Source organism: Nicrophorus vespilloides, unplaced genomic scaffold (assembly GCF_001412225.1).
Source record: "Nicrophorus vespilloides isolate i.1.1-1 unplaced genomic scaffold, Nicve_v1.0, whole genome shotgun sequence".
Classification (NCBI taxonomy): Eukaryota; Metazoa; Arthropoda; class Insecta; order Coleoptera; family Silphidae; genus Nicrophorus; species Nicrophorus vespilloides.
Genome location: NW_017100111.1, coordinates 1 through 26,715, shown reverse-complemented (window position 1 = coordinate 26,715; position 26,715 = coordinate 1). Strand labels below are relative to the sequence as shown.

The 26,715-nt window shown below is 32.0% G+C and overlaps 2 protein-coding genes and 1 non-coding gene across 3 annotated transcripts in view; all 3 read right to left on the bottom strand.

Annotated features, from left to right (window-relative positions):
* The window catches only part of LOC108568488 (lutropin-choriogonadotropic hormone receptor-like), a 38,922-nt gene extending 15,606 nt beyond the window's left edge, over positions 1–23,316 (bottom strand). Inside the window, exons 1-2 of the mRNA XM_017929609.1 lie at positions 23,158–23,316; positions 1,040–1,219 (exon numbers count right to left, since the gene is read on the bottom strand). Coding sequence (XP_017785098.1) covers positions 1,040–1,219; positions 23,158–23,186 — 209 coding nt within the window. The 5' untranslated portion in view covers positions 23,187–23,316. The remainder of the gene's footprint in view (positions 1–1,039; positions 1,220–23,157) is intronic.
* Positions 23,317–25,221: 1,905 nt separating this feature from the next.
* LOC108568484 (dual specificity protein phosphatase 23-like) lies at positions 25,222–25,498 on the bottom strand. Its single transcript, XM_017929604.1, has one exon. The coding sequence runs from the start codon at positions 25,446–25,448 to the stop codon at positions 25,224–25,226; it is 225 nt and encodes a 74-aa protein (XP_017785093.1). The 5' UTR covers positions 25,449–25,498; the 3' UTR covers positions 25,222–25,223.
* Positions 25,499–25,548: 50 nt separating this feature from the next.
* On the bottom strand, positions 25,549–25,630 carry Trnas-gcu. The gene has a single exon. It is a non-coding gene; the product is annotated as a tRNA-Ser (tRNA).
* Between the last annotated feature and the right edge of the window lie 1,085 nt (positions 25,631–26,715).

The window sequence follows — 26,715 nt, the reverse complement described above, 5'->3', positions numbered from 1 at the left end:
TTCTAATAAGAAATCTTGAATTGTAGTATTTAAATAACTTTTGTTTGAATGAAAGTCTATGATTAAATTTTTCGCATTTCTGTAAATGTTTCATTACATACGTATTTTATAGATTGGTTATAAAACCGCACTAATTGAGAACTTTAAAACCGCACAAAAAGAGATGTAACTGTATAAACTGAAACACATTATGTAAAATGTTCAAATCAATATTGAATCCGGACTGATCGAAGCCGCACTAGGCGAGGTATTACTGTATTTCTAATAATTAAACTTGAATTGTTGTATTTAAATAACTTTTGTTTGAATGAAAATCTATGATTAAATTTTTCGTATTTCTGTAAATGTTTCATTACATACGTATTTTATATATTTGTTATAAAACCGCACTAATTGAGGACTTTAAAACCGCACAAAAAAAGAAACACATTATGTAAAATGTTCAAATCAATATTTAATCCGGACTGATCGAAGCCGCACTAGGCGAGGTATTACTGCATTTTTAATAAGTAAACTTGAATTGTAGTATTTAAATAACTTTTGTTTGAATGAAAGTCTATGATTAAATTTTTCGCTTTTCTGTAAATGTTTTGAGGATACTTCATTACATGTGTATTTTACATATTGGTTATAAAACCGCACTAATTGAGGACTTTAAAACCGCACAAAATGAGATGAATACAATAATTTAATTTGTATTTGTAATTGTCTTTAAATTAATCAAATTTCATAAATTAATTAATGTCGGTTATTGTGTTACAGGTTTGGAATATCGTAGGTAGATGCAGTAAAATTGAATCTGAGCGTCGCGTCGCGTTGCATTGCATTGAATCGCAGATAATTTCTACGTCCGAAACAGAAGCCTCGGGATAATAATAATAATAATAATTAATGTAGGAAGTGCTTGCAAGTCGATTCCCCTTTCAGCTGTGTAGCAGCAAACGATCGTTTTATCCGGATGAACCCAAGAAATGTCTGCATTAACATCCAACCGCCATCCCTTAGAAACTAATTATCAACATACAATGCGCAACCTTACAGGATTTTCAACGGTTTAGGAAGATTCGTGGGAACATCCTTTAAACCTAATCCGGTACATCTGCAGGCCGCCTTCTCATCCTCGCAAGAGCAATCGTCCAGCGTCTGTCCGCTCGCTGGAATACCGATGAATATCCTTTCGTTCGCCTCACTCCAAATAGTCAGAAACCATAGAACTAATCTGTAACGAGAGAATGTAATAATATTATTCTTAATTTCATTTATTGATTCAATTCAATGTGTGAAATTTGGAAATGGATACAAAAAATAACGATTTTACATTTAGAAACCGGTTTTCAAAAAAAAAATGCTTTTCATATGATTTTAAAAAGAACGTTTATAAGTCTATTTTTAAACCGTTTCTTTGTTTTGACTAAAGTCTGACGTTGTTATAAATCATTTTTTTTTCATTATTTCTTCTTAACTTGTTTAAGTGTATTAGAGAAGTTTTCTATAACTTTTTTAAAACTACGCTTTAATTTTCTTCTACGCCACTTTTTTCATCATCCCGGTCATCTTTTATACACTAATTTGGATATAATCTCGATAATATTTGTCCAGTATTTAACAATATTCCCGTTTTATGCTATAGAGGATTCTGTATCAAATCGTTGATGTTTATTTTAATAATAATTCATTCATATTTTTTATATTTTCATGTCTAAATTAAAGAAAAACCGGTTTATTAATTGGTAATAACCGATTTTCAAATTATATAAATTTCTTTAGAAAACACGAAATTTTGTAGAAATAAATAACAGAATTGTATAGAATGTAATTACAATGAATAATTTGTAGAAGAGAGTAATTTATTTGATTGTACAGTAGTAATTCATAGTACGAAATTAAGTTATGAGACAAAAGTAATTGAGATGGTTTCGGATAAAGTCCCGAGCGTCTCCTGTGACGGATTCCGTTGCAGTTTAATGCTCTTTATCTGAACGAGAAATATGAAAATGTCAGTTTATACCCGCTCTTCAAGGCACACATTTTTTGTTGTTGTCTATCCCTAGAGAATAGCCGTTTAAACATACATATGTAAGAAATGCACTAGATATTAATAATACAGAATGATGCAGCAGTTATTTACAAACGCGAATGTTACGTAACTTCCAATACATTTATTACTGAATCGATATAATTTGAGTGCATTTATTGAGAATAAATGCAAACAATCTGCTGTAACGAATGATAAACAATATTCAATGGGCCGTTGTTTTGTATTATTAATTACGTGAGTGCAATGCACACGTTATGCTCGAATGCACGAAAAAAAAAAGAGAGTAATAAATAAATAAAATCGAAGAGTTCTCAATAATCCGTTTTGCTTTTAGTGCTTGAACATGTTGATGGCGCTCGTTATCAGCGGTTTATTGTTCATTGAAACAAGCCTCAATATAATATTGTACACATTCTATTACCGCTGTTCGGTTAACGTACACAAACACAATTTATCGTAATTAAGATGATAAATATTTTTGTATTGTTCGCACATCTTTCAAACAGGTTATATATTTCAATTATTTCAATTAAAAATATTTTTTCGACAAATTGAGTTTCAGAACATTCTCTTTGTACAATACTCGATTTCTCCGGCTGAAGGTCGTAAATAATCATGTACAGTCAACCCTCCTATAACGCGGTACTCTCAGAACGCGGTTTCATATAACGCGGAGCTGAAATTGCGACAGTCCCATAAGTCCCATCAACGCTTAATTCGTGTTGAAAACCTCTTTTACCTCAAATGGTTCAAGCAATACAAGATGATTCTACAATTTCACTCCCAGTTACACAAATACTAAACATTGCTTCTCGTTTAAGCGATGAAGAATTTGCAGTAAACCATCAGGATGTAAGAGAACTAGTACTCGGGGAAGAAACTTTAGATGAGGAAGAACTGATGGAATTAATTGATGAATCCACCTCAAATGCATTGGTAAACGAAAATAAGGAAAACGAATGGGTGCCAAATCTCGATTTACAAGATGTAAAAAAAGGGCTAAATTTGGCTAAAAAATTAGAACTTCATTTCATTCAAACTGATTGTTCAACGGTGCGCAGCGTTTCTGTTGAAAAACAGTCTTTTAGTTTAGTTCTTGTTTCATTTTTGTTATCAATCCTTGTATGAACTCTTCAATTCAATTCAATAAAAATAATTTATAATTTATCTTATCTTTTGTATTTATTGGTCTCCATATAACGCGGTACGAATGATGTGATTTGTACTAATTCCGAGTTTCTTATAGCGCGGTTTCCATATAATGCGGTACGCACTCACCGCGTTATAGGAGGGTTGACTGTATTTATGAACGTTACGTCAAAAGGATGATGTTAAGAGAGAAAATGTCTATATGAAATGATTAAATAACGTATTTAAATTGATGTATGCACGAAATTACAATACTTTCAATGTATACTTTGTAAATTGAAAACAAAAATGTCGTTTGGGATTTAATGCAAAGGGCTTTAGTTGTTCCTAGGATTCTCGATTCCGTCGAGGAGAGAGCAAAAGCTGCCTTCGTTTGCTTTATATTTAATGAAATTTTCGTTTTTCGTTGGGACTGAAAGTCCGGGGAATTCTAGCTGTCCCTTGGGGCCTCGAGGACGGAAACATTGCATTATATAATATATATCGAAAAGCGGACCCCGAAAGTTTCGGCGGTTTCACGCATACCAAACTGAAATCGTCTCAGAACTATAATCGGGCTTCAGTAAGTTTCGGACATGTTAAATAGGCCAAAATTGACATGCTTCAAAGCAGTGGTTTCCAACCCCTGGTCCGCGGGTCTATACCGGTCTGTGGATCAAATGGTACAAGGAAAATTAAATTATTTTCATTTTATTTTAAGTCACTAGAATCTAGTGAGTTAAATGTTAAATCACTTTATATTCATATAAAGCGGGCCGCGGTAAAGTTATCAAACGTTGACAGGTCTGCGGCGATAGAAAGGTTGGGGAGCACTGCTTTAAAGGACAGAATGTTATGCAACAATATACAGATACAATAAAATATTTACAAAGCCGAAAAAAAACTAGTCAATTTTATGTTTGAAACATGTCAAATAACACTATTAAAAGAAAGAAATATCATAGAATCAATATTCTGTTGTTTGCATATTTATTATAAACTATTATCACAAATACAGATAATATTATTTTAGTAATTATAGCGCTGCACGTTTATCTTTTCAGCCTGAAAATTGTGTTCGAACAATTAGTGAAACTTCTCGAACAAAAATCCAACATGAAAACAGAACATGTACGAACAGAACCAAGTGGGACCAGTTCAGAGGCTGAAGTCGGAGGAAGACTTGGAAAATGCGATCAAAGATCTCACCCGATCCATGCAAGCAGCTGCATGGAGCTCTACACCTTCACCATCATCCATCCGAACCAGCTACAAAGGTCCAGCAAACGTACGTAACCTCGTAAAATAGAAACAAAGGCTGAGGAAGATTTGGCAAACCACCCACCATCCGGATGATAAAACTCGCTTGAATAGAGCCAATAAACAACTCAGGAACTTATTAGAGAGCCAGAGCAACCAGACGCTGCACGAGTATCTTGGTAGTCTGTCTCCTACTGGAAGTAACGAACACTCACTGTGGAAGGCGACCAAGCATACGAAGCAACTGAAACAGAAAGAGTCGCCTGACCATCTGACAAACGTGTTTCAACCTTTCCCGGCAGGACTTTCAGGGGAAGAGAAAAACGAGATAATGGAATTTCTGGGACTCCATACCAAATGTCACTTCCCATTGCTCAATTTAATGTGAAGCAGGTTAAGCTAACTATACTAGTGTTAAAGCTAAAAAAGCGCCAAGATATGACCTGATTACAGAGTTCGTGAATGACATGGCACTGTGAAACAGGTGCATCGTGTGGTGGATGTGATTGGCAAAAGTCTTGAGGAGAAGAGGTGCTGCTCTGCCGCTTTCCTCGACATCTCTCAGGCGTTCGACCGAGTAAGGCATGGAGGATTGCTATATAAAATTAAAAAGTGTCTCCCACATGAATATTACGTCATATTCAAATCGTACTTGACTGGGAAGCACTTCTAGGTCAAGCACAAGAACGAAATGACCTCGCTACGCCCAATCCTATCTGGTGTCCCGCAGGGAAGTGTTTCTGTACCCTTACTTTATTTGATCTTCACGGCTCATCTACCAACTCTTCAGTACGCCACTATAGCCACATTTGCTGATGACACCATTGTTCTAGCATCCCACCAAAACCGAACTACGGCCTCACAGATACTCCAATCAAGTCTGAACAGCATAGAACATTGGTTCAGAAAGTGGAGAATTAGGGCTAATGAAAATAAGTCGGTGCATGTAACGTACACAATGCGTCGACAAACTTGACCATCCGTTACACTGAATGGCAGTGCCTTACCACAGGCTGATGATGCGAAGTATCTTGGCATGCATCTGGATCGTCGACTCACCTGGAAAAATCATATTACGACAAAAAGAAAACAGCTGGTACTGACGGTAAAAATATTGCATTGGCTGATGGGTAGATACTCATCCATCTCAGCGGAAAACAAAGTTTGAATATATAAAACGACAATAAAACCGATATGGACTTATGGTTTACAAATATGGGGATCTGCTTGTAATACAAGCATTGACTTCATACAGCGGTTCTAGTCAAAAACGCTCAGAGCAATTGCCAATGCTCAATGGTTCTCGACTAACATTCATCAATACACTGGAGTCCGAGTTGTGAAGGATGAGATAACGGAACTCAGCAGCAAATACCAACATCGGCTGGAGGACCATCCAAACCAACTTGCCTATGAACTTACACAAACTGAATCTCATCGACGAAGATTGAAATGATTCAAACCACAGACCTTCCTAATCGCTTTTAAAGTTACTGTTAGTGCCTAAATTGACAATAAGACTTGTTTACGTGTATGTGTTCGTGAATTTTTCTTTAATGAGCACTCTGTGGAGTTTGGTCGCTGGATCAATCTCCAATATATATTTTTAATTTTTTATCAGAACAAAAGCAGGCTATCTGTTTTTTTCTTTTTATTGTTAATAGATTGCTTTGAAAATAATAAAAAAAAATCCGAACATAATTTCCACATTCCGCAATTCATTTTAATTATGTTTGGCTGTTGAATTATTTATTAATTGACCTATATTAAATAACCACATAAAATTTCATCGAAATCGCTTGATCCGTTTAGAATATACGAACATTTAATAATCCTGTTTTTCACCCGTTGATTCTAACGGAATAGAATGTTTACTTCACTAAGAATTGTTAAACTATTTATTATTGTATACGATTTTATGCATGAATTACGCATAAAAGTTTAGATAAATGATCAACGGAGCTGCGAGGGTAGATTATAAAATTTTACATTAGTTCTTATAAAGATTGTTTCGTTTTCTCGAGAACCGAACTTTTAATAAACTTAACTTTCTTCAGATAAACTTATATTTCATTATGTACATCCACATTACATTATGCAGCGTAATATTAAGTTTTCAACCAGTGAAAAACAGTGTTCGCCTCAGTTCTTGCTCGCGTGGTTTTTTGATTTAATTTTTAATCCAATTTTCGTCGCAGATTGAAAAAATAAATTGAATCCACGTTCAGCGACGATGCGACTGGCACATTCTTTCTCTTGTGGATGATTCTTTGTTTTTTCACATTCGACTATATTTATGTAACCTTACATTATGCAACGTGGGTGTAGAATAAATGAAGAAAGAGAGAGAGAGAAAAAGAGGAAAGAGAAGCGAGTATGAAATAATTGAATAAATAAGAAATACCTATTTTTTTGTGGTGAGTATTGAGCCGGAAGGGTATGAAATAATGAGGAAATACGATACGTTTGTGAGGCCCTTAAAATATATTTCAGTAATGCGATATATTCGTGCGCTTGGAATGTTGCGTTGAAGATGAAATTGCGGAGGAAAAAATGGTTTTTGTTCGGAAATCGAGGTGTTCGAGAACCGAAATAGTTATATGTAATGTAGATTATAAAAGTTCTCTTGTATTTCATTATTTGGACAAATTTATAAGGAATTTTATAACAAAGAATACTTTTTCTTTTATTATTATTGGTTTTCTAAATGCTTGCAAACACTTTTAATGACCACTTTAATTTAAGTCTGAATCTGAATTTAAGATTTTATTCGATATTTACACTGTTATTTCATTGTTACATAAATATTTCTTTCCTCTCCAAATACTCTTTTTTTTTGGCTCAATTTGCTGCAAGGTCAATCGTAATTGAATTAATATAGCAGAGATTAAGTTGCATCATTATTTGCTCAATTTAATCAATACACCACGAATAAACAACAGATATAAAACGTGACGTGTTTCCGGATTAATTGGAATTAATGCGTTAATATTGGATAATCTTTTGTCGTATTGATTCGTTACTAATTGAAGACATATTACACAACGTTCATTTCGGTGAATCATCGTGGAAATTTCAACATCTACGTTATGAAAATGATTATTGCAGTTCTCGTTCTTTGTGAACATTTCAATAAAGTTTTCGACACGTTTCGCTTAAACGTACGCGTTTGAATATTTTTTTTTCAAACATTTATTCGCTAGGAAATGTTATTAAACTCTATGAGATTTTACTTTTACAATTTTCGTTTCATTTTTGCAATTTGATTTTACATTTTATAATGTAATTTTCAATGCAGCACAGCGTCCATAGGAAATTTCATATTATTAATTATACTTTTTTAGTTTATATTATATCGTTCACGTGGAAAAACTTCAAATTGGTAAATACTACATGCAATAAATAGATCATTCATGAATACAAAACTCAATGGTTTCACTTCTCTATGACCTTTCCACATATGCACACGCAATTTGTATGGTGTTTGAACATTGCATGCGTTTTATTTCTCTTCCAATACGTTAATGTTTTCCAGGCTTATTACTTCCGAAACTACCAAGGCTAAAATAAAACTTAGATATATTCATTGATTGCGCAGTTCTTTCTCCATAAAAACATACGAAAAACTAGCATTTTTTTTTTGAAGTTAAACAATGTAATTTCAAAATTTCGAAAGATTTGTTTTTTTTATGCTTTTCAAACTGATTTTAAATCAAATTTCTTACAATTATTAGGAAATTTTATATTAATTTTTTAAATATAATTTTAAGTAAGAATTTTGTTTTAATCATCATCAAATTTGAAAAAATATTAAAACCATAATTAACCATATAAAAAATCATCGAAATTGTTTGATCCGGTTAGCAGATTATTTTGTGGAGAAAAATGTGAATATTTCAAATCGTTCATTTATGGTTGAAAATAAATTAATTTCTTCACTCAAAAAAAACTCGTAGCTTCTGAAGCATTCAATGGATTTAAAAAATAAATAAAAATTCATATTAATAATGTATAATTCAAGAATTATTTCATGTAAAAAAAAATATTTAATCATTACCTAAAAAAAATGAAAAAAATATTTTTGGAACCAATGGTATTAACAAAATTCTGTTTAGGCTACTTTATTCACTGATCTATTGTAAGTAATCATATAAAATTTCATCGAAATCGATACAGCCGTTTAAAAGATATTAATTATCTTATGGAGAAAAATATCAATGTTTCAAATCGTTCATTTTTGGTCGAAAATAAATGGATTTCTACGCTCAAAAACAAACTCGTAGCTTCTGAAGCAGTTAATGGATTTAAAAATAAATAAAAATTCATATTAATTATGTTTAACTCAAGAATTATTTCATGAAAGTAATTTTTTTTTTAAACATCACCTTAAAAAATTTGAAAAAGTATTTTTCTGATCTATTGTAATTAATCATATAAAAGTTCATCGAAATCGATCCAGCCGTTTAAAAGATATTAATTATCTTATGGAGAAAAGTATCAATGTTTCAAATCGTTCATTTTTGGTCGAAAATAAATGGATTTCTACGCTCAAAAATGAACTCGTAGCTTCTGAAATAGTGAATAAATTTAAAAGTAAATAAAATTTCATATTAATTATGTTTTACTCAAGAATTATTTCATGTAAGTAAATTTTTTTTTAACATCACCTTAAAAAATTTGAAAAAATATTTCTGAAAAATACTTCGTGTAACTCAAGAATTATTTCATGTAAGTTAAAAAGAAAATTTAATCATCACTATAAAAAATTTGAAAAAATATTTTTGAAAACAATCGTGTTGTCAAAATTCTGTTTGCGCTATTTTATTCATTGATCTATTGTAAGTAATCATATAAAGTTTCATCGAAATCGCTCAAGCCGTTTAGAAGATAATACTATTATTCTCATTTTGAATCAAACTTTTAAAGTAGAAATAACTTGTAAAATAATTTGAATAATTGTTAATATATATATATTCACTTCAAGTAAATGTCCAAATCCATTGTAAATCTGAACGAATATTTCACTTAATTATAGAACAAATATTTCGAAATTGAGTTACAGCAAACTTTTGCCTGATTTAATTGTAATATCATCGTCCCCCTCGCAGATGGTGCGACCCTTTTCAACTTATTTACGCATTCTTAAACATCCCTTTTCCATCCTATTGTATTACTCGAAAATTAAATCGCTCCCAGATAATTGCATTTTATTTTGCTTTAATTGAGATCTCCGGGTTTCAATTAGCGATCCGAATGAAGCTCTATTTCAGCGCTTCATCGTGTCATAAGCTGCATCCCATTAGTTTGTTCTTACGCCAAATAGTTTTAATTAAAATCCACTCGAAAATCCTAGCTGTATCGAATAACAACTAGTAAACCTTTATTTATTTGCAGCCAACAGATTCAGCACTTCCTACAAACAGATTTGGTATTAAAAACTTGATTATCGCAGGATCATCTTATAATCATATCTTATTACAACTTTTAAACTCGTTAAATAAAAATTATATATGTTTTTTTTTAAGGAAAGACGAAAATTTCTATCTTTAACAATATGTTGACAGTTCGTAGCCGATGATAGCATATACTTGTGAGTAGGCTTGTTGGAAAGGTGAGATATTCTTCTTTAATTTGAGTATTCGATTATCTACAACCTTGAATGGTTGTCGAGCAATTTTATAAAACGTGTCCTATCCAATTCAGTTTGATTCTGTTTATTTTGTAGATTACGAAGGAGGTTGAAACCTACGAGGATTATGTCTAAATCCGTCCCTGATTGTATGCATTAGGAAAACAAGTATAAACTAATTCAATTTACAACTTAATTGACAAATTAATTTGTTTCTATATTTACTTCATATTTTCAGTATTTTATGCATGGAAGTGCATCGATTGTTTTGTAATTTTATGCTCTCGCGTCAGATGTTATATCTACGCTTGCTTTTATGACAATACACGTCATTTTATGAGCGAAAAAAAAAAGAAACGCGCTACACGCTAGATATTTATTATCATCATCAGAACTATTTTACTTTAGTAAATCAATTTCTAATTGAACAAGTAATTAAAAATCGTGGAGAAAGTCAAATATTTCGTTCAAAATACGAGCAAACAAGAAGCGGATCTAATCCAAAGTTATGCGAACGTGTCGGTCATAATAATAAACGGATCCACTAGAGAACTAAAAGGGATGAAATCTCTCTAGAGAATTTTAAGTTCACGTTACTTTCCATTCTCTAAAGCATAAAAGACTATAAGTATCCACTTAATTATAATGTGCTTTATTATTTCCTTTTTATATACGTAATATTTATTAAATTTCTAGACGACTAAAGGAAACGCACTCTGAAATATAGCAGAGAAGAAACAACCAAAAAGAACTCTAATAAAAACAGTATATATTTCCACTTCAGGGTTTTTTTTTTGTTATTATGAGATGGATGTGGGGAACTAAAATGATTAAAACTTCTTTTTTATTATTACTCGAGCGTAAAATTAATCCATGATGTTTGTACAGTTAATTCAATTACGTTAATAATTTGACAAAAAAAAGAAATGTATTCATGGGTCGTGTAAAATTGCTCCAAGGGCCGGATGCGGCCCGCGGACCACACTTTGAAACAATTTCTGTATAAACCTTCGTAACTGTTAAACATTTGTTATTATGAATTATAAACGTTAGATAAATATATTTTTTATTTTAATATTTCACAATATTTTTCTTGTTTTAAATTATTTTAAATGTGAGCTAGTAAAACTGAGTTATTATGTAATCTGCAATAATTGCTTAATTGATACACGGAATTAGCGTATACTGGCGTATAATTTAATTTTGTTATAAATTAAATTGCGGAAGTTTGTTGCAAACTTTGGCTTCAAACAAAAACACGAGAATGTACAGAATGTGGTACATGAGCAAATGTGTCTCTTTTGTGTCGTTACAAAAAGGAAGCTGCGATCCTCTGTAAAACCTTCGTGCGGATTACATGTTGTATGTGTCTTTCAGTGTATTTATCGCCTAGAATTTCGCTCATCTCGTAGAAACATTTTGTCAATTTATTTGATAAAAGTTAGAGTACAAAGGTAAAGAAATATTTGTGTAATCATTCGAAAAATAAGTAATTTTATAATAATCATTAGCCAAAGTATTTGTAAATATTTTGTAAATTATTTATGATTTAATACTTTCTTTCAATTTAAAAAGAAAATAGGAATAAAAATTGTCAATTTTTGATTATTTGTATTTCTAAAAAAGTATCCAAAATTTTTAGCTAATTTAATTAGATTTTTCATCTTCTAAATTTTCTTCACAGTTATTTTTCTCACATTTATTAATTTAGTTCAATAAATTTTATGGAATATTCATATAAATTCCAAAAAAACTCGATTTTTTTTTCTTAGAAATTGCCTCTATTTAAAAATACACTTTAAGTAAAAAGAAAAAATAACATTAAGAATGTATAATTAAAAATCTTTTATTTTTATTGTAAGTGGAATGGAATAATGAAATGTGCTATATAAGAAAACTTTCAAATGTTGGATGGTTTCAAGACGAATTAGGTAGAAGAAACGCGCTCAACGGAAGAATTATTCCGGGCTTCTGCGATGTAGTTTTAAATTAGATTTTTTTCCCTGTGCATTCGTTGCAGCAGCTTGCGAACGTCTCTCGTTTCACCGGAATATAATAGTTCAAATTGATTTTCATTCAACCACTAATAAAAGCGTCACCCTTGAAAAGGAGCGGACGAAAGCAAGGCCGTTTTTTAAATTGGATCTTTGCGTATATGCGAAACCGTTCCAAAAGCATATATATTCACAGACTCACTTAATTATTACATAAAATCTGAATAGAAACGGATTTGCTATTAAACTTTATGCAAAAGACATACAAAAATGTACGTTTGAGTGCGGACTAAACGAGGATACAAAAAATAAATAGTACAAAATGAGGCTGTATAAAACTGATGTTTCATATTTTATGACGAATGATTATATAAGTGTTTTTTTTTCTTCTTCCAAACTTTTGTCGAAGTATTTCTTGCAGCTATTATCTCGGTAAAGTGAGCATAAGTTTCTTATACAAGAGGACACTGATGGATCTATATAAATTAGTTGTAGCCTTCGGTTTACCAGTCTTTGCGATGTAAATTTCTGAGCTTCATTTCGATTAAATTGCAGGATAGTAAAGTTTGTTGTAATTCTCCGGAATAGGTTTAAAGTGGAAAATCATTTGGCACGAGTCGTACGCGGAATAAAGTTTCATTTGACGTAACAGCGTGCCGTTATTATCCGGCGACAAATTCTCTTCTGCTCCAAGTTAATCTCAAGGGAGAGGAGCGCTTTACGCATTTGACTAATGTTACGAGCATGTGTTTGCGTTGTGTTACAATAAATAGTGCGCATTCCCCAGGTAATAACATAGTCCGAGTCGCAGCTATACTTTTTTCCTTCTCTTCTCTTCGCTTGTTGCTTATTTCATTGTTGTATCGATTCCTTGCTGTTGTGTTGGTCTGTGGTGTTTCAGTAGTGGCATAATAAAATGTAACGAGTGAAGGGAAAAAAATTGTAATCAGCTGAAAATATCGTTGGGTTCGGGTTAATACCAACAATTTGCAAACCAAATTAAGCTTCCAAATAACAACACCAATTATTGTGGCACTCTCTAGCATTTGATTCGTTCCAAGAATAATAATCGTCAGTATACTAGACAATAAATCAGATGTAAATGAAACGCAAGGAAATATCTTATACTAAATCCAACTAAATGCAACTTGATCTAGTCATAGTATCTTATAAATATTTTAACGAAGTCAACAGTTTTACAACCTAATATATACTTCGTAGTTGACCCAAATGTTAAGAGTATTTCAGCAGTTCAATCATTGACACAACTTGACAGCTGTCATTGTGCAACCCAATGTATTACTTTGTAGTTAACCCAATTGCTAACAGTATTTCAACAGTTCCATAATTTGACACAAGTTGAAAGCTGTCATTTTGCAACCCAACGTTTTACTTTGTAATTATCCCAATTGCTAACAGTTTTTCAGCAGTTCCTCGATTTGACAAAAGTCAGCTATCATTTTGCAACCCAACGTTTTAATTTGTAGTTAACCCAATTGCTAAAAGTATTTCAACGGTTTTCATGATTTGACACAAGTTGACAGCAGTAATTTTGCAACCCAATGTTTTACTTTGTAGTTGCCCCATGTGCTAAAAGTATTTCAGCAGTTCCTCGATTTGACACAAGTTGACAGCTATCATTTTGCAACCCAACGTTTTACTTTGTAGTTAACCCAATTGCTAACAGTATTTCAACAGTTCCATGATTTGACACAAGTTGACAGCTGTCATTGTGCAACCCAATGTTTTACTTTGTAGTTAACCCAATTGCTAACTGTATTTCAACAGTTCCATGATTTGACACAAGTTGACACCTGTCATTTTGCAACACAACGTTTTACTTTGTAATTAACCCAATTGCTAACAGTATTTCAGCAGTTCCTCGATTTGACACAAGTTGACAGCTATCATTTTGCAACCCTACGTTTTACTTTGTAGTTAACCCAATTGCTAACAATATTTCAACAGTTCCATGATTTGACACAAGTTGACAGCTGTCATTTTGCAACCAAACATATTACTTTATAGTTGACTCAAACGTATTTAAACAGTTCCTCGATTTGACACAATGTGACAACTGTCATTTCGCTATTCAATTGTTTGTACTTATAAAGCAATTGCTAATAGTATTGTAATTCCTTTCCTTTGGCACAATGTGACAGCTGTCATTTCATGAACGTTAAGTTGTAAAACTATGCTTCGCTATGCGTCTAAAAGCGATATGAGTTACATTTCGTATTCCTTTATACTTAAAGATTTGTCAGTCATACACTTTGCGTTTTATTAAAGAAAGGAAAGCAGAAGGTCGTATATATGGAAGGCTTATATTTTATGCAAGTCTCATCCGGCATATACTTTGCTAGTCTCTATATTGTTCGTTTTTTTTCTCTATTTTTTTTTTGGTGGCGCGTGGAAGGATCATATTTGCATATCCTTTCTACATAGGAATGCCAATTTCATTATGCAACCCGTTGTGCGTTTGTTCATTGCAGCGCTGTAGTGGTAAACATTTAAATTGCAAATGCGGCAATCTCTACTAAATTTGCTTGATTTTATTTGGGCAGTTTAAATTAAACTACTCAGGAAAGGTGAGATGATATCATTGAAAAACACATTTAAAACTAGAATTTTTAATAATTCTTAGAACTTAATTTGGTTATTAGTTATATTAATATTTCTAAAATGTTGGCAAAATAAAATTTTATTTGCAAATAACGAAAAACGTAATGCTTCAGTTTTTCAACTATTTCTCGACTATTACTAAACCGATTTTGGAAAATGAATGATCAAATTAAAGCTGAATGTACAGAGAATGCAATACTGCAATTAATTTTTAATGTTCGTTTACCAATTTTTAATAAATTTATCTCTTCAGATTTTCTCAAATTAATGTTGAATTATTACCATTTTTTTAAAATATATATTTTACATCATTGATCTGATGCACGACTAATGAAAGTTATTACTTAAAATAAATTGTTTAACGTGTCAAACAAGTTGATGATGGATTTCTACAAAGATAAAGTAGTTCACATGAATAGAATAGACGTGCATGACTAGTTTACTAAGTAATTTCAGAAATTACACGTTTGTAATTAATACGCACACAACGCCAAGTGCGTGAAACAAGTGGATATTAATTACATCAATTACACCATTACTCATTTCCAATATAGAAAACAATATCTCTCATAGTGCGGCTTCGAACAGTGCGTTCGTTTTATTAATACGTATTAAATCAATAAACCTAATTTTCTGAAGATGTATTTTTTTTGTCAAACATCGCGACATTCTATATAAAAAATGTATCTTAAAGTACATTACCTAGGAAATTGTTAAATAATGAATCAGCTGAGATATATGCGCGTGTATGTGAAATATATGAGGCTTGTAGCGATTTTGGAAGCAGTGAAATGGGGAAATAAATGTACAATAAATCTTCGAAAAAGAATGAACGAGGGCAGATGCGAATATGAGACAACCATGTGTTAAACAAAACTCGTTATTCTGTAGGAATAATGCCAGCTTCTCCATGTTCACTATTACTAAAAAACTGAATAAGTGCATTGAGCAGATTAAAAAGCAAACTATAAAAAGTCTCTTTTTGAACACTCCGGTTTCAAATAGTGCGGGTTATTGAAATTTGACTCTAACAACTTGCTCTAGATAACATTACTAAAACACTTTTTATTTAACTTTATATCTTTTCCAGTTCTTAGATAACGTAAGTATAACGCAAATGAGTCTGAAGGGAGCGCTAAGAAAGCCTGTATTCACTTAAGAACTGGAAGATAACATTTGATCACCACGGCTCTGTAAGTTACAGACTCTTTATAGTTAATTTTTGTCGAAGATTTTTGGTTAGAAAACATATTGATTACAATTTCGATAAGATAGAAATATAATTGTAATAAATACATTAAAATTAGTGAATATACATAGAAATGCTAAATGAAATTTTGATGTAGTTTATAAATTGTACAACTTTGAAGTGATATTGAATTCGCTGAATTTCAGATTGAATACATGAAAATTAATATAAGAGATAAAGAGAAATACGTTAAGAAAACAATTTCGCAGAGAGATAAATTGTTTCTCACCCTATCTTTTGTATCTATTCTGTAACCCATTTGCGCAAAATTGAGTCGACTACTCACTTTTTTTCTTTTTGTTACGTCGTAGAAGTTTTCACATATTTTTCCGGTGTAAATTGTATCTGCAGGGAAACACATTATATTCGATTGATGCGACTAAATAACCTATAACCTTTTTCGTCTTGCCATTATTTTCTTTTGGTTTTGCAATTTTTTTTATATCAAGCGTTTTTCAACCGCAGTATTTCACTAGTTCCTCGCTTTAATACAAGGTGACAGCTGTCATTTTCTGTCGTAACATATTTGTTTGTGGTTACACCCAACTGCTAAACGACTAATTACAAATTTAAAACGTGACTCATAGATTGAGAAACTCAAATTTAAATATCATAAATAGTCTCAAAAACAAAAAAGTAAAATCTTGGGATTTTAATTGAACGTGTAAATAAATAATATTGCGCTTGAAGTAATTGCAATTATAACTTAACATAAAAATACTATTTAATTTTTATTCGATGATCCGTATTTATTATGCAATGACAGTTGAAATTACGGAGGGATCGTAAATTCGGTTTGCACGCCAGAGCGGCGGTGAGAAACCATATACTTTTTTTTTTATTATCCAAGAAGGCCCCACAAATTACATGTAAATTTTTCAACGTGCTTCACACGATGAAATAAGCAATACGAATTTCCATATCATTTTTATTCGAGCTGCTTTATAATCAGATTTTTACTGTATTCTCTATAGAAATTTAAAAACTGCACAATTTTCAGTTTCTCTAGGAAAAATTAATCGAAATCTGTAATGTTTCTATTTTATAGGGTCTCCCAAAATTAACGCAAGATTTGAATTTGCTGCCTTTTGTGCAGTTAGGAGTACCCACATGTGATTGTCGAAAAACAAATGCATACACAGAGTGTCGCTGTTTGGTGCAGATTTTGAGCTGGAGGCATCATTGGTCCATACTTTTTTTAAAATGACGCTGGTCAAACAGTGACTCTTACTGGTGCTCGATATCTCGACATGATAACACACTTCTTTCTGCTCCAGTTGGATGATATTGATATAGACGACAAGATGATGCCACATGCCATACAGCCCGTGAAACAATTCAATTACTGCAAGAGACATTTCCTAGTCGTGTACTCTCTCGTTTCGGTGATTAGAATTGGCCCCCTAGATCTTGTGATTTAACTCCATTAGATTTATTTTTATGCGATTATTTGAAGTCAAAGGTTTATGTCAACAAGCCCACAACCACCCGTGCATTACCGGAGGAAATTAATCGCTGCATAAACGATATTCAACCACAAAATGGTGATGGAAAATTTCGATAAAAGAGTGCGTATGTACCAGCAAAACTGTGGAGGCCATTTCCTCGATGTGTTATTCTATAAATAACCCTATGTATTTTATGATTCAATAAAAAAATCACAACTTGAAGACTAAAAACTGTGTTTTCTATTTAATTCAAATCTTTCGTTAGTTTTGGGACACCCTTTATAACATTTTTTTTTTTATTAAAATTTTGAAATTATAGTTAAATGAATTATTGTATTCCTTGAAATAGAAATGAAAACTTATTTTATTTTATATTTCTCTTTCATTTTCACAATTTCAGTAACGACGCATACAATTGCTTGAATTTAATTCTAAACACGTTCTGTCATTTTTCACTAATTGTTTTACCGTTCTATCACAAGAATGTCTCTTACACTTGCACAAATTGTAGTAGTTTCCTACGTCTTCTAATATTGTCGTAATGAATTTCCTATGTCTCGGTATCATGTTTATCATTGAAATGTTCATCTAAATTAATGAATGAATTTGGCTCCAAATAAGATCAAATTATTCATTGTTTCATGAATTTCATTAAATTTTGCTATTATAATAATTTATGTTAATTGTAATTTTGTATTAATACTAAGTATAATTTATAATTAAAAATTATCGCTGAAAAAAACAAACGACACAAAATGTTACCGTAACATATTCAATGATTATATATATATATTTGTTATTTATATGGATGCAAGGTAAAAACTTCTCGAGATGCATCCGTTATGGTGGATGATGTTCGTATTCGAAATATTCGAGCAACCACCGACAGCGGATCTAGGGGCTCGCGGTTTCCCCGAAATATCAATCTTTCGCGACAGATGTCGTTAAGAAAATTCTTAGCCATTGGCCGATTCTTAGTCGTACATTCCGATTTACAGTGTTTGTGCGTTATTTTGAAAACGGCTCTTGTTTTTCAACCGTGACTGCAATTAATTTAAAATCTCGTTACTCAATTTACTATACATTTATTAATATTAGAATCACGGTAGTGTTAAATTCCCGTGAGTTTTGTGCGTATTTTTGCTAAATATTTGAGAATGTTCGTGATCAACGAGTGGTGAAATGGAGATGTGCAGAGATGCAGATGGTAATGAAGACATCAAGTAGAAAGTGATTCACAATTTGCCCTCCCTCGTCAGCCTAAAAAATTTGTTCATAATTTTAATTATTACTGCGGTAATTAAATTCTTTTCATGTTTTTATAATTTCAATTATTGCTACGCCTATTCAAAATTATTAATTAATTTTGTATCTTTTTCAATTCTTTTCAGGCTTTTATATTTTTAAATTAATGCGCCAATTTAATATTACTAATTAATTGATTCCCTTTGTTCTTGTCCGTATTTCCGTTTTATTTACATGTTTTAGTTTAGGTTGCATTAAATTACTATTGATTTGTATCTGTATTATTTGTTTATTTTTAATTTTACTTTTTTGCTATTTTAATATTTAAAAAATTATAGTTCAGGAAATTCTATAATTAGGATTGGCCACCGTTAAAAGCAAATTCGTTTCTCATATTTCCAAAATCTGAATATTGTATGTTAGTGTGTGTTGTTTTGGTTTGAATGAAAGCGAGCTCGCAATTGTTTGTGTGTGTTTGAATACATGAGCAAAAGTGTTTCGATTTTGAATGATCTGAATAATTATTGTTATGATTGTGCTGGGTTTTCGATAGATCTTTCAAAAAATGTTAAATATTCATTAACATTTTCAAATTGTTAGGTGCTTGATTAGAATTATAATAAATTATTATAGTTGATTATTCATTTATCAAAATTAATTAAACATTTGTTATTTCCCACGGTGTTATACTCTTTTTTAATTATTTTTTTTTTATGCAAAATGCATTCAAATTTATTTTAAATTATTTATTATTTCGTTAATAATGGAAATTATCTCCCTCTCCTCGATTGATACCTTTCCCTCTCATTGAAATTTAAATCCAAACAGTCCATAGCCTCCCTCTCTAAATTCTGTGCCCCTCGAAACCCAAATTTAAATATCCCACATTATCTCTATTCCAATACCTAATGTCCCTCGATTGATACACACTATTCCGCTGCTTTTTTTTACCTCATTCTTCAAATTTTCATACTTTTTTTTTGTATTGATGTCTGTCCAATAAATTATTATTATTATTGGAAATTATCATTTTGTTTCAAAATTGAAACAATGTGGTCAATTTTTATTTATTAACATTTAATTTAATTTTAAATCTTTTTCAATTTCAATGGTGATTTCGTGTCGCCTCGCGATTAATAAGCATGAGCAGTTAGTGGCAAATCTAACGTATTTGTCAGCTTTTTATGTTTTCTGCTTTCAGGGGTGGATCTAGCGTATCCACCGTGCCCAAAAATCACTCGAAAGTCGTGCAAAAAGAGACTCTTCTTTTTAACAGTTTTAATTCAACAAGACTTGTCAGTAGACTCTTTCTGCACGATTGTATATTTGTATTCTAAATAAAGGATATTTCAGTACCCTTACCCTTCCCCTTAGAGTTTATCACAAGGGTTATTTCATTCTAGTTTTAATTTATCCCTAGGATCGTGAAATGGTTGCACACTATCACGATCTACCTGCAGCTCTCTTGCAGCACTCTTTGCTTTCAATTCAATCGTATATATTTGCTTTTACTTTGATAATTAAAAGTAGCTTCAATTCTTATTAAAGAAATCTTTTGTATTTGATTGGCATTGGTTCCCTTCACGTCCACCCATAACTGGTGCTATGCCTATTATGGGGATGCCGGTAATTCCGCAGACTAGTCAGTTTGCTCTTACAGGGTCTTTGCCGGTCCCAATACCTTCCTTACTTCTCTAGCCATTTGCCATTTCAATACTTTAGTTTTCTCTTCGTTCGGGCGAAGTTTACTATCATCTTCATCTTGACTTCCTGGTTAAAGTTAGGCATTTAGTATGGATCAAATGAGCTTTTGCTTGGCTCACGATTCACTCACTCCATATCAGTTTTTTTGGAGTTTGTTTTAATATTTCGAGTGATTTTCCATTTATGTAATGTCTGTGGGGATCTAACGTATTCCCACGTGTTTCTCATTCAGCAGATAAAGTTCACCTCCGGACTGTTGCGCTCGATTTGTTCATTTTTGCTGTGAAGGTTCAGGTCTTGCTGCTAGGTCGGACACTCTGCAGGTGGACACAGCATAAATCATAGACAAATTATATGATTAGGTGGCAATTGATTATCCTAAATGTTCAATTAGGCAGTTACTAATGAATACAGTAAAGTGCAATTTATTATAATACTTAGTGCTCTCTTTCGTTAGGTTAGATTAAGTTATATTTGAAATACGCCCATTTTGCCTATATTCCTCTTTAGTTATAAGTTAACACCTCAATCGATCTTTCTAACTCTTATTAACCAATTCGAGGACTCTCCATTCTTTCCTAGAACCGCCGACTCTCCGGTTCGCATTTACCCTTATCCTTTTCCTATATCAATATATCCCCTTACCACGAGGAATTGAATATTTTTAATTTGTAAAGCTATCGGCGATTACTCAAAGCCTATAGAGTAGTCACAATACTGAACAGCGATTATATTGTTATGCATTGCATATTACACTTTCATAATATAGAAAAAATAATATAAAAAATAATTAAAAAATTGTTATATGATCATAGCATTTCCTTCTATCCTAATGTTCCCTATTTTCTTTTTGATTCCTCCAGGGTGTGCGGTCACGCGTTTTCTCTCATTTACTTTGAATGAGAGCAACGATTTCCACGTGGGCGCATGTCCAGGTGCTAATTAAAGGTATATCAACTTGTTCCGAAGATGATAACCAGGTATCAATTCAAGATCAAAACACAGCCTCTGAATCTATGCAAGACCGTACGCATTTAACTTCGCGAGATTGCACCTGTTTTTAATCAGAAAATGAGACGGATCTCGTTTTCATGCACTAGCTTTATCTATGGGATAAAAATTAAAATCTAATAAATAATTATTAGTTTCTATGAATGAATTTGTATAAATTATCATGTCAATTTGTGGATGTTTGTTTTTCTATAACTTCTATGTCTATAACTATCTAGATACTCTATTTTAAATGAACTAAATATCAAGTCTGTAATTCCACGCCAGTGAAAAGTCAATACTGTTGTTGGTAACAATGTTAACATATTTACATTATACGTGTCTTGGAAATGCAACGTGAAATCATGTAACTTGATTTTGTGCGCTGTAATCGGAAAACTTTGGTACACGAAGACCATCTTAATGTATGAGCATCAATAACATCTATTATACATTCGAAATGCGGTTTCCTATATCATCGGAAAACTTCGCAATCTCCATCACATAATTACAATGAACATCCGAACGAAAGTACAGCAATACAGAAAATCTTAATTAAATTAAATATAATATACAGTTTTTTTTTCTTCTGAAGAATTTCCTTTTTGCTGTCTCAAATAGAATCTGCTATATTAGATGTGACCTGAATATAGAAAAAAACTTAATCTTCCATTACCTCTAATGCAATTAATCCATTCTTAAAAGATCAATTATTATGTCTGGTACGTCTCCAGCTTCGTCGAAGATGAAAGAAATATAGTAATTAATTTCTAATTCAAACTTAATGTTGTTTTCTTTGTCCTTTCGCTCTCGCTTTTTATTAATTTCGTGTAGTACGATTATTTCACAGTAGCAAAAAATTCGCACGTTTTTTTTATATCTAATCAAAAAGAATCTTTATTAAAGATATTTTTAATATTCGTATTCATTTTAATATAATGAATTTTACCCTGGCGCATGCACCAAAAACTCAACGAAATACCTTTGAAATTAAATTGTATAATACAATTAATTTTGATAACTTTAAGATAGATTGTTTAATTTATATTAGTTTTACTTATAATTTGACTGATGATAGCAATGCGGACTGTTCGAGGTCATAAAAGTAAACAGCAGGAAAAATGACCAATTGCATTCATGTCCTTAATCTATATGAAAGCAATTGAGAAGTACACATTCTTATAGATAACTATACTCATTAGTTCTTTGTCACAAAAAAAATATACATAAATCATAAGAAAAATATATAGTTTTTTGTATATAAATGTATCGCACAACATTTGTAAACTGTGGATACATTTTATTTGTCTTCTCGATATAATTTAGTGTGCAAAAAGCATTTGGTTTGAAGAGGGAAGCAGAGAAACGGTCGTAAATATACGCTTTATTTATTTTTTTCTTTTGAATTATTATACATTTCTCATATATGGTACATTACGCCCAACTTTACCTTTTTTCGTGCATTTTCATAGATGCTTTAGAAGTAAATTTTATATACACTTAAAATCTATAGACTTACTAACTTCTTAAGTAAAAATGAACAAATAACAATTTGATTTTTTAATTGCTATTAATTATGATTTTTACTATATTAGATTGCTTAAATGTTTCTTATCTTAAGTTAATTGCAACATTGTTTATATATAAGTAAAATTGAAAAGTGCAAAAAAAAAATAAGAATTTTATGTAATTTATATTAATTTTATCATATTTTAAATTAAGAAAGTGAAACAAGTTTAGAATAAAATTTATATATGAAATTTGATGATATTTCAGAAATATTATATAGTGTAGATATTAAGAGGAATTTTTCAAAGTTTATATGAATAGTTTGTAAAACATGTACTCACACAATCCAGAATATTATATAGACGTTCATGATGTAATAATCAGTTGTTGATAAGTTATTATTGAAACTGTAGTAGTAGTAGCATTGTCCAAGAGTTTCGCGCGCGCTTGAAACAAAGTTTTCAGTTGAGATGGAGGAACCCGCGCGCGCTTACCACGAGACATGCATGGGAAAACTGAAAATGCGTTCGTCCTATTCCTTCGGCTCCTGAAAATTGTTTGGTTGTGCTGTTGTGTTCATGCGCGACATTTTCGTGGTCGGTTGCGAATGTTCTACCTACGTTCGTTTAGCACACAAGAGTAATTCGCCTCTCTCAGTGTGTGTGTGTGTGTGTCTGATAATAATGAACGACACTCGCACGAAGATTTGCAATTGCCTTTGTACGCTTATACCCTTATACCTGAAATTTGCTGGATATTGCGAATATCGTCTTTGTTGAAGAGGCGAACCAACCAATCGTAGATGAGCGTCTGCTCTCTCGGCCTAAAAATTAGTATTAATAAATTGGAAAACGAAAACGAGAAACGATTTTCATTAAAGGCCTTTTTACCTCCTTCTCCTCCTCACTACTTCATTACCTTTACGAATATATTAAATTATAATACAAAATTCAATTTTATAACTGTTAACTTAGGAATACCTTCTTCATGATTAATAACTTTTAACGTTTGATTATTACAAAGAATAAATTATGATTTTCATCTAACAAACCTTGAGAAAATACTCCTAAAACGCAGACTACTTCATTAGCTTAAGAACTATTTCGGGAATTTGGAATCTGAAGTTTAGATGAAGAGAATTTTATGGTATATCAACTTTAAATCCATCGTAAAGAATTATACTTAGATTTCAATAAAACGCTTTAAAAATGTTGCGTTTCTTATAATTGTAATAAAATTTTATAGTATTATGTTAAATCTACAACTTTTCTACAACATTAATTTTAATAAAGCTACAGGTACAATCAATTTCCATGCAATATACCTGAAACATTCTTTGTTTCCGTCACCTTTTATAAAGATTCCTATTAATCAGAGAACGAGGTTTCTCTTTTGATTATTAATAGCTACAAAGCACGAGGATGATTTATGAAGTATCACGACAATATGTTCACGACCAGATGTTGTTCATGCTGAACAAGAATTTCAATGGTGAAGGGGACGTGTGTCGAATTTTACTAGTATATACTCAACTTAAATGATGCTTTCCTTGTATCTGCTCAAAATAATTTTTAATTGTTACTTTCTTGGGAGAATAACAATACCTCGCATAGTGCGGATTCACTGGGACGATTTTAAGTAAGGACTTGTATTTATTTAATTAATGTATGCGATAAACGTCTTGGAAGAACAGCAAAACCTCGCATAGTACCACTTCTATTAGTGCGGATTCACTATGACGAGTTTGAAACTAAATTTTACCAAATTAGTACACTTTCTTACAGTCAAGTCCCTTTTTTGTGCGCTGTATTTAGTCTAGTTTCAAACAGTCCGGAATATTGACGAAACCGCACTTTACAGTAAAACAATTAATTTTCTTTATGATTATTTCAATTTTAAAAGTAGGAATAGGAAGAATAAAAAAATATATAATTATTATAATTTATTAAAAGATACAATAAGTAAATAATATTAAAGAAACATACTAAGTTTAGCTAAATAAATGAAAATTTGTTGCATTTTTATGAAGTTGGTAATCATGTTGAACTTTGGGACCAATTTTGCATTTAAGATTTACTCATTTAATCTCATTTAAGGTGTTTTTCCTTTGTACGCAGAATTCAAACTGATTTTCGAAAGGCGAACGCTTAAGGGCATTAATTTTGGGTGATTTACAGAAACTTCCGCATGTATTGTTCGTGAACGCGCTTATTGTGCGGACAGAAATTGTAATTATGTTTAATCTTCGCGGGGCTTTTCCGCAAGAGTGAGGAGACTGTGGGTAGAGAATGGAAAGGAAGGAGCGAAGGCGGAAAGGTCTCTTTCCCAATTGTAATTCAAATACTTTTGAGACGGGAAAGGAAAGGTATTTAAACGTTAAGTAATTTATTGTTAGGAAATGCATCGTTTACAATTTGTTGAAACGCTCGGTGTCATCTTCGATTGCTTGGATCTGGGCGGAGGCGGTGCCGCGTAAACAGTCGAAGTACCTGATGATGGACCTCTCCTGTTCCGGCGTCTCGATGGAATTGGGCCGAATCAGCCGGATCTCCGACACGGCCCTCTCTGGTGTCATGTCCTTGAAACGCACCAGGTAGCAGGCGGCCATGACTCCAGACCTTCCTCTTCCCATCCTGCAGTGAACGCCCACAGCCTGCAACAACCACAAAAAAAAAACGTGAGCAAATCAGTTGTAGTTGTAGAAATTATTATAAAGATAAAATAGTTCTATGCGACGAGGATGGGATTCGAACCCACGCGGGCAGAGCCCATTGGATTAGCAGTCCAACGCCTTAACCACTCGGCCACCTCGTCGTTGCGCAACCATCAGTAATTCATTAGTTACATACAAATATTTCCTATCTTTGGTTATTAACAAAATCTGTCAGCTGGAATTAATAGTTAGATTCTCACATTTGCATGTTGAACTTTTTTTTGTTAGTTCATAAAATCAAAAGTAGAAATTGTAGAATATTACTGTTAATTTTCATTATAAGCATTTCTCACTGTTAAATGTTTTTGAGAAATCTGATATATTGCAACAAAGTAAAAATAAACATTCTACAGAATTCGTTTGCAACTGAATATAGAAATAAGTTCCGAGAACTAGAACATATTCCAGCGTAATGAAAAGCGTGATAAATGGCAAGGGCAGTAATTTGAAGGACGAACCGAAGTTTCATTCATAAATCAACGTAAAATGTGTGTGATTATTTTTACAGAATTCAAAAGATCTGGCATAAATAATGTATGTTACAAAAAAAAAACATAAAAACGTCTGAATCGAAACTTTTCCTATTCCAACTAAATTCATAAACTGTTAGAATAAGTAATTGTTTGTGTCTTATATCATTATTTAGATGATTACAATTATTTTCTAAGAAAAATATACAGTCAACCCTCCTATAACGCGGTACTCTCAGAACGCGGTTTCCATATAACGCGGAGCTGAAATTGCGACAGCCCTCCTATAACGCGGTACTCTTACAGGGCGGTTTCCGTTCAACAGCATCCCAGATATTGTAAGAGATTTAAGGATTGGTTTTATAATTGTTTTATCCCGGCAGTGGAAACCTATACGATGGAAAAAAAAATTGTATTTCAAAATTTTATTGGTTCTTGATAATAAATGTGAAAATTGTCTTCCTTCCTCCTAACTGCACGTCATTCATTCAATCTTTGGACCAAGGAGTCATTCAAACTTTAAAAATGTACTACACACGCCAACTTTTCCAAACCATTTTCGACAGATTAGAAAACAGTAAAAATAAAACCCTTACTCAAGTGTGGATGGAATTTTCTATTTTTGATTGTATTAGAACCGTGTCATCGGCTTGCGCGGAAATTAAACCATCAACACTTAATTCGTGTTAGAAACCTCTTTTACCTCAAATGGTTCA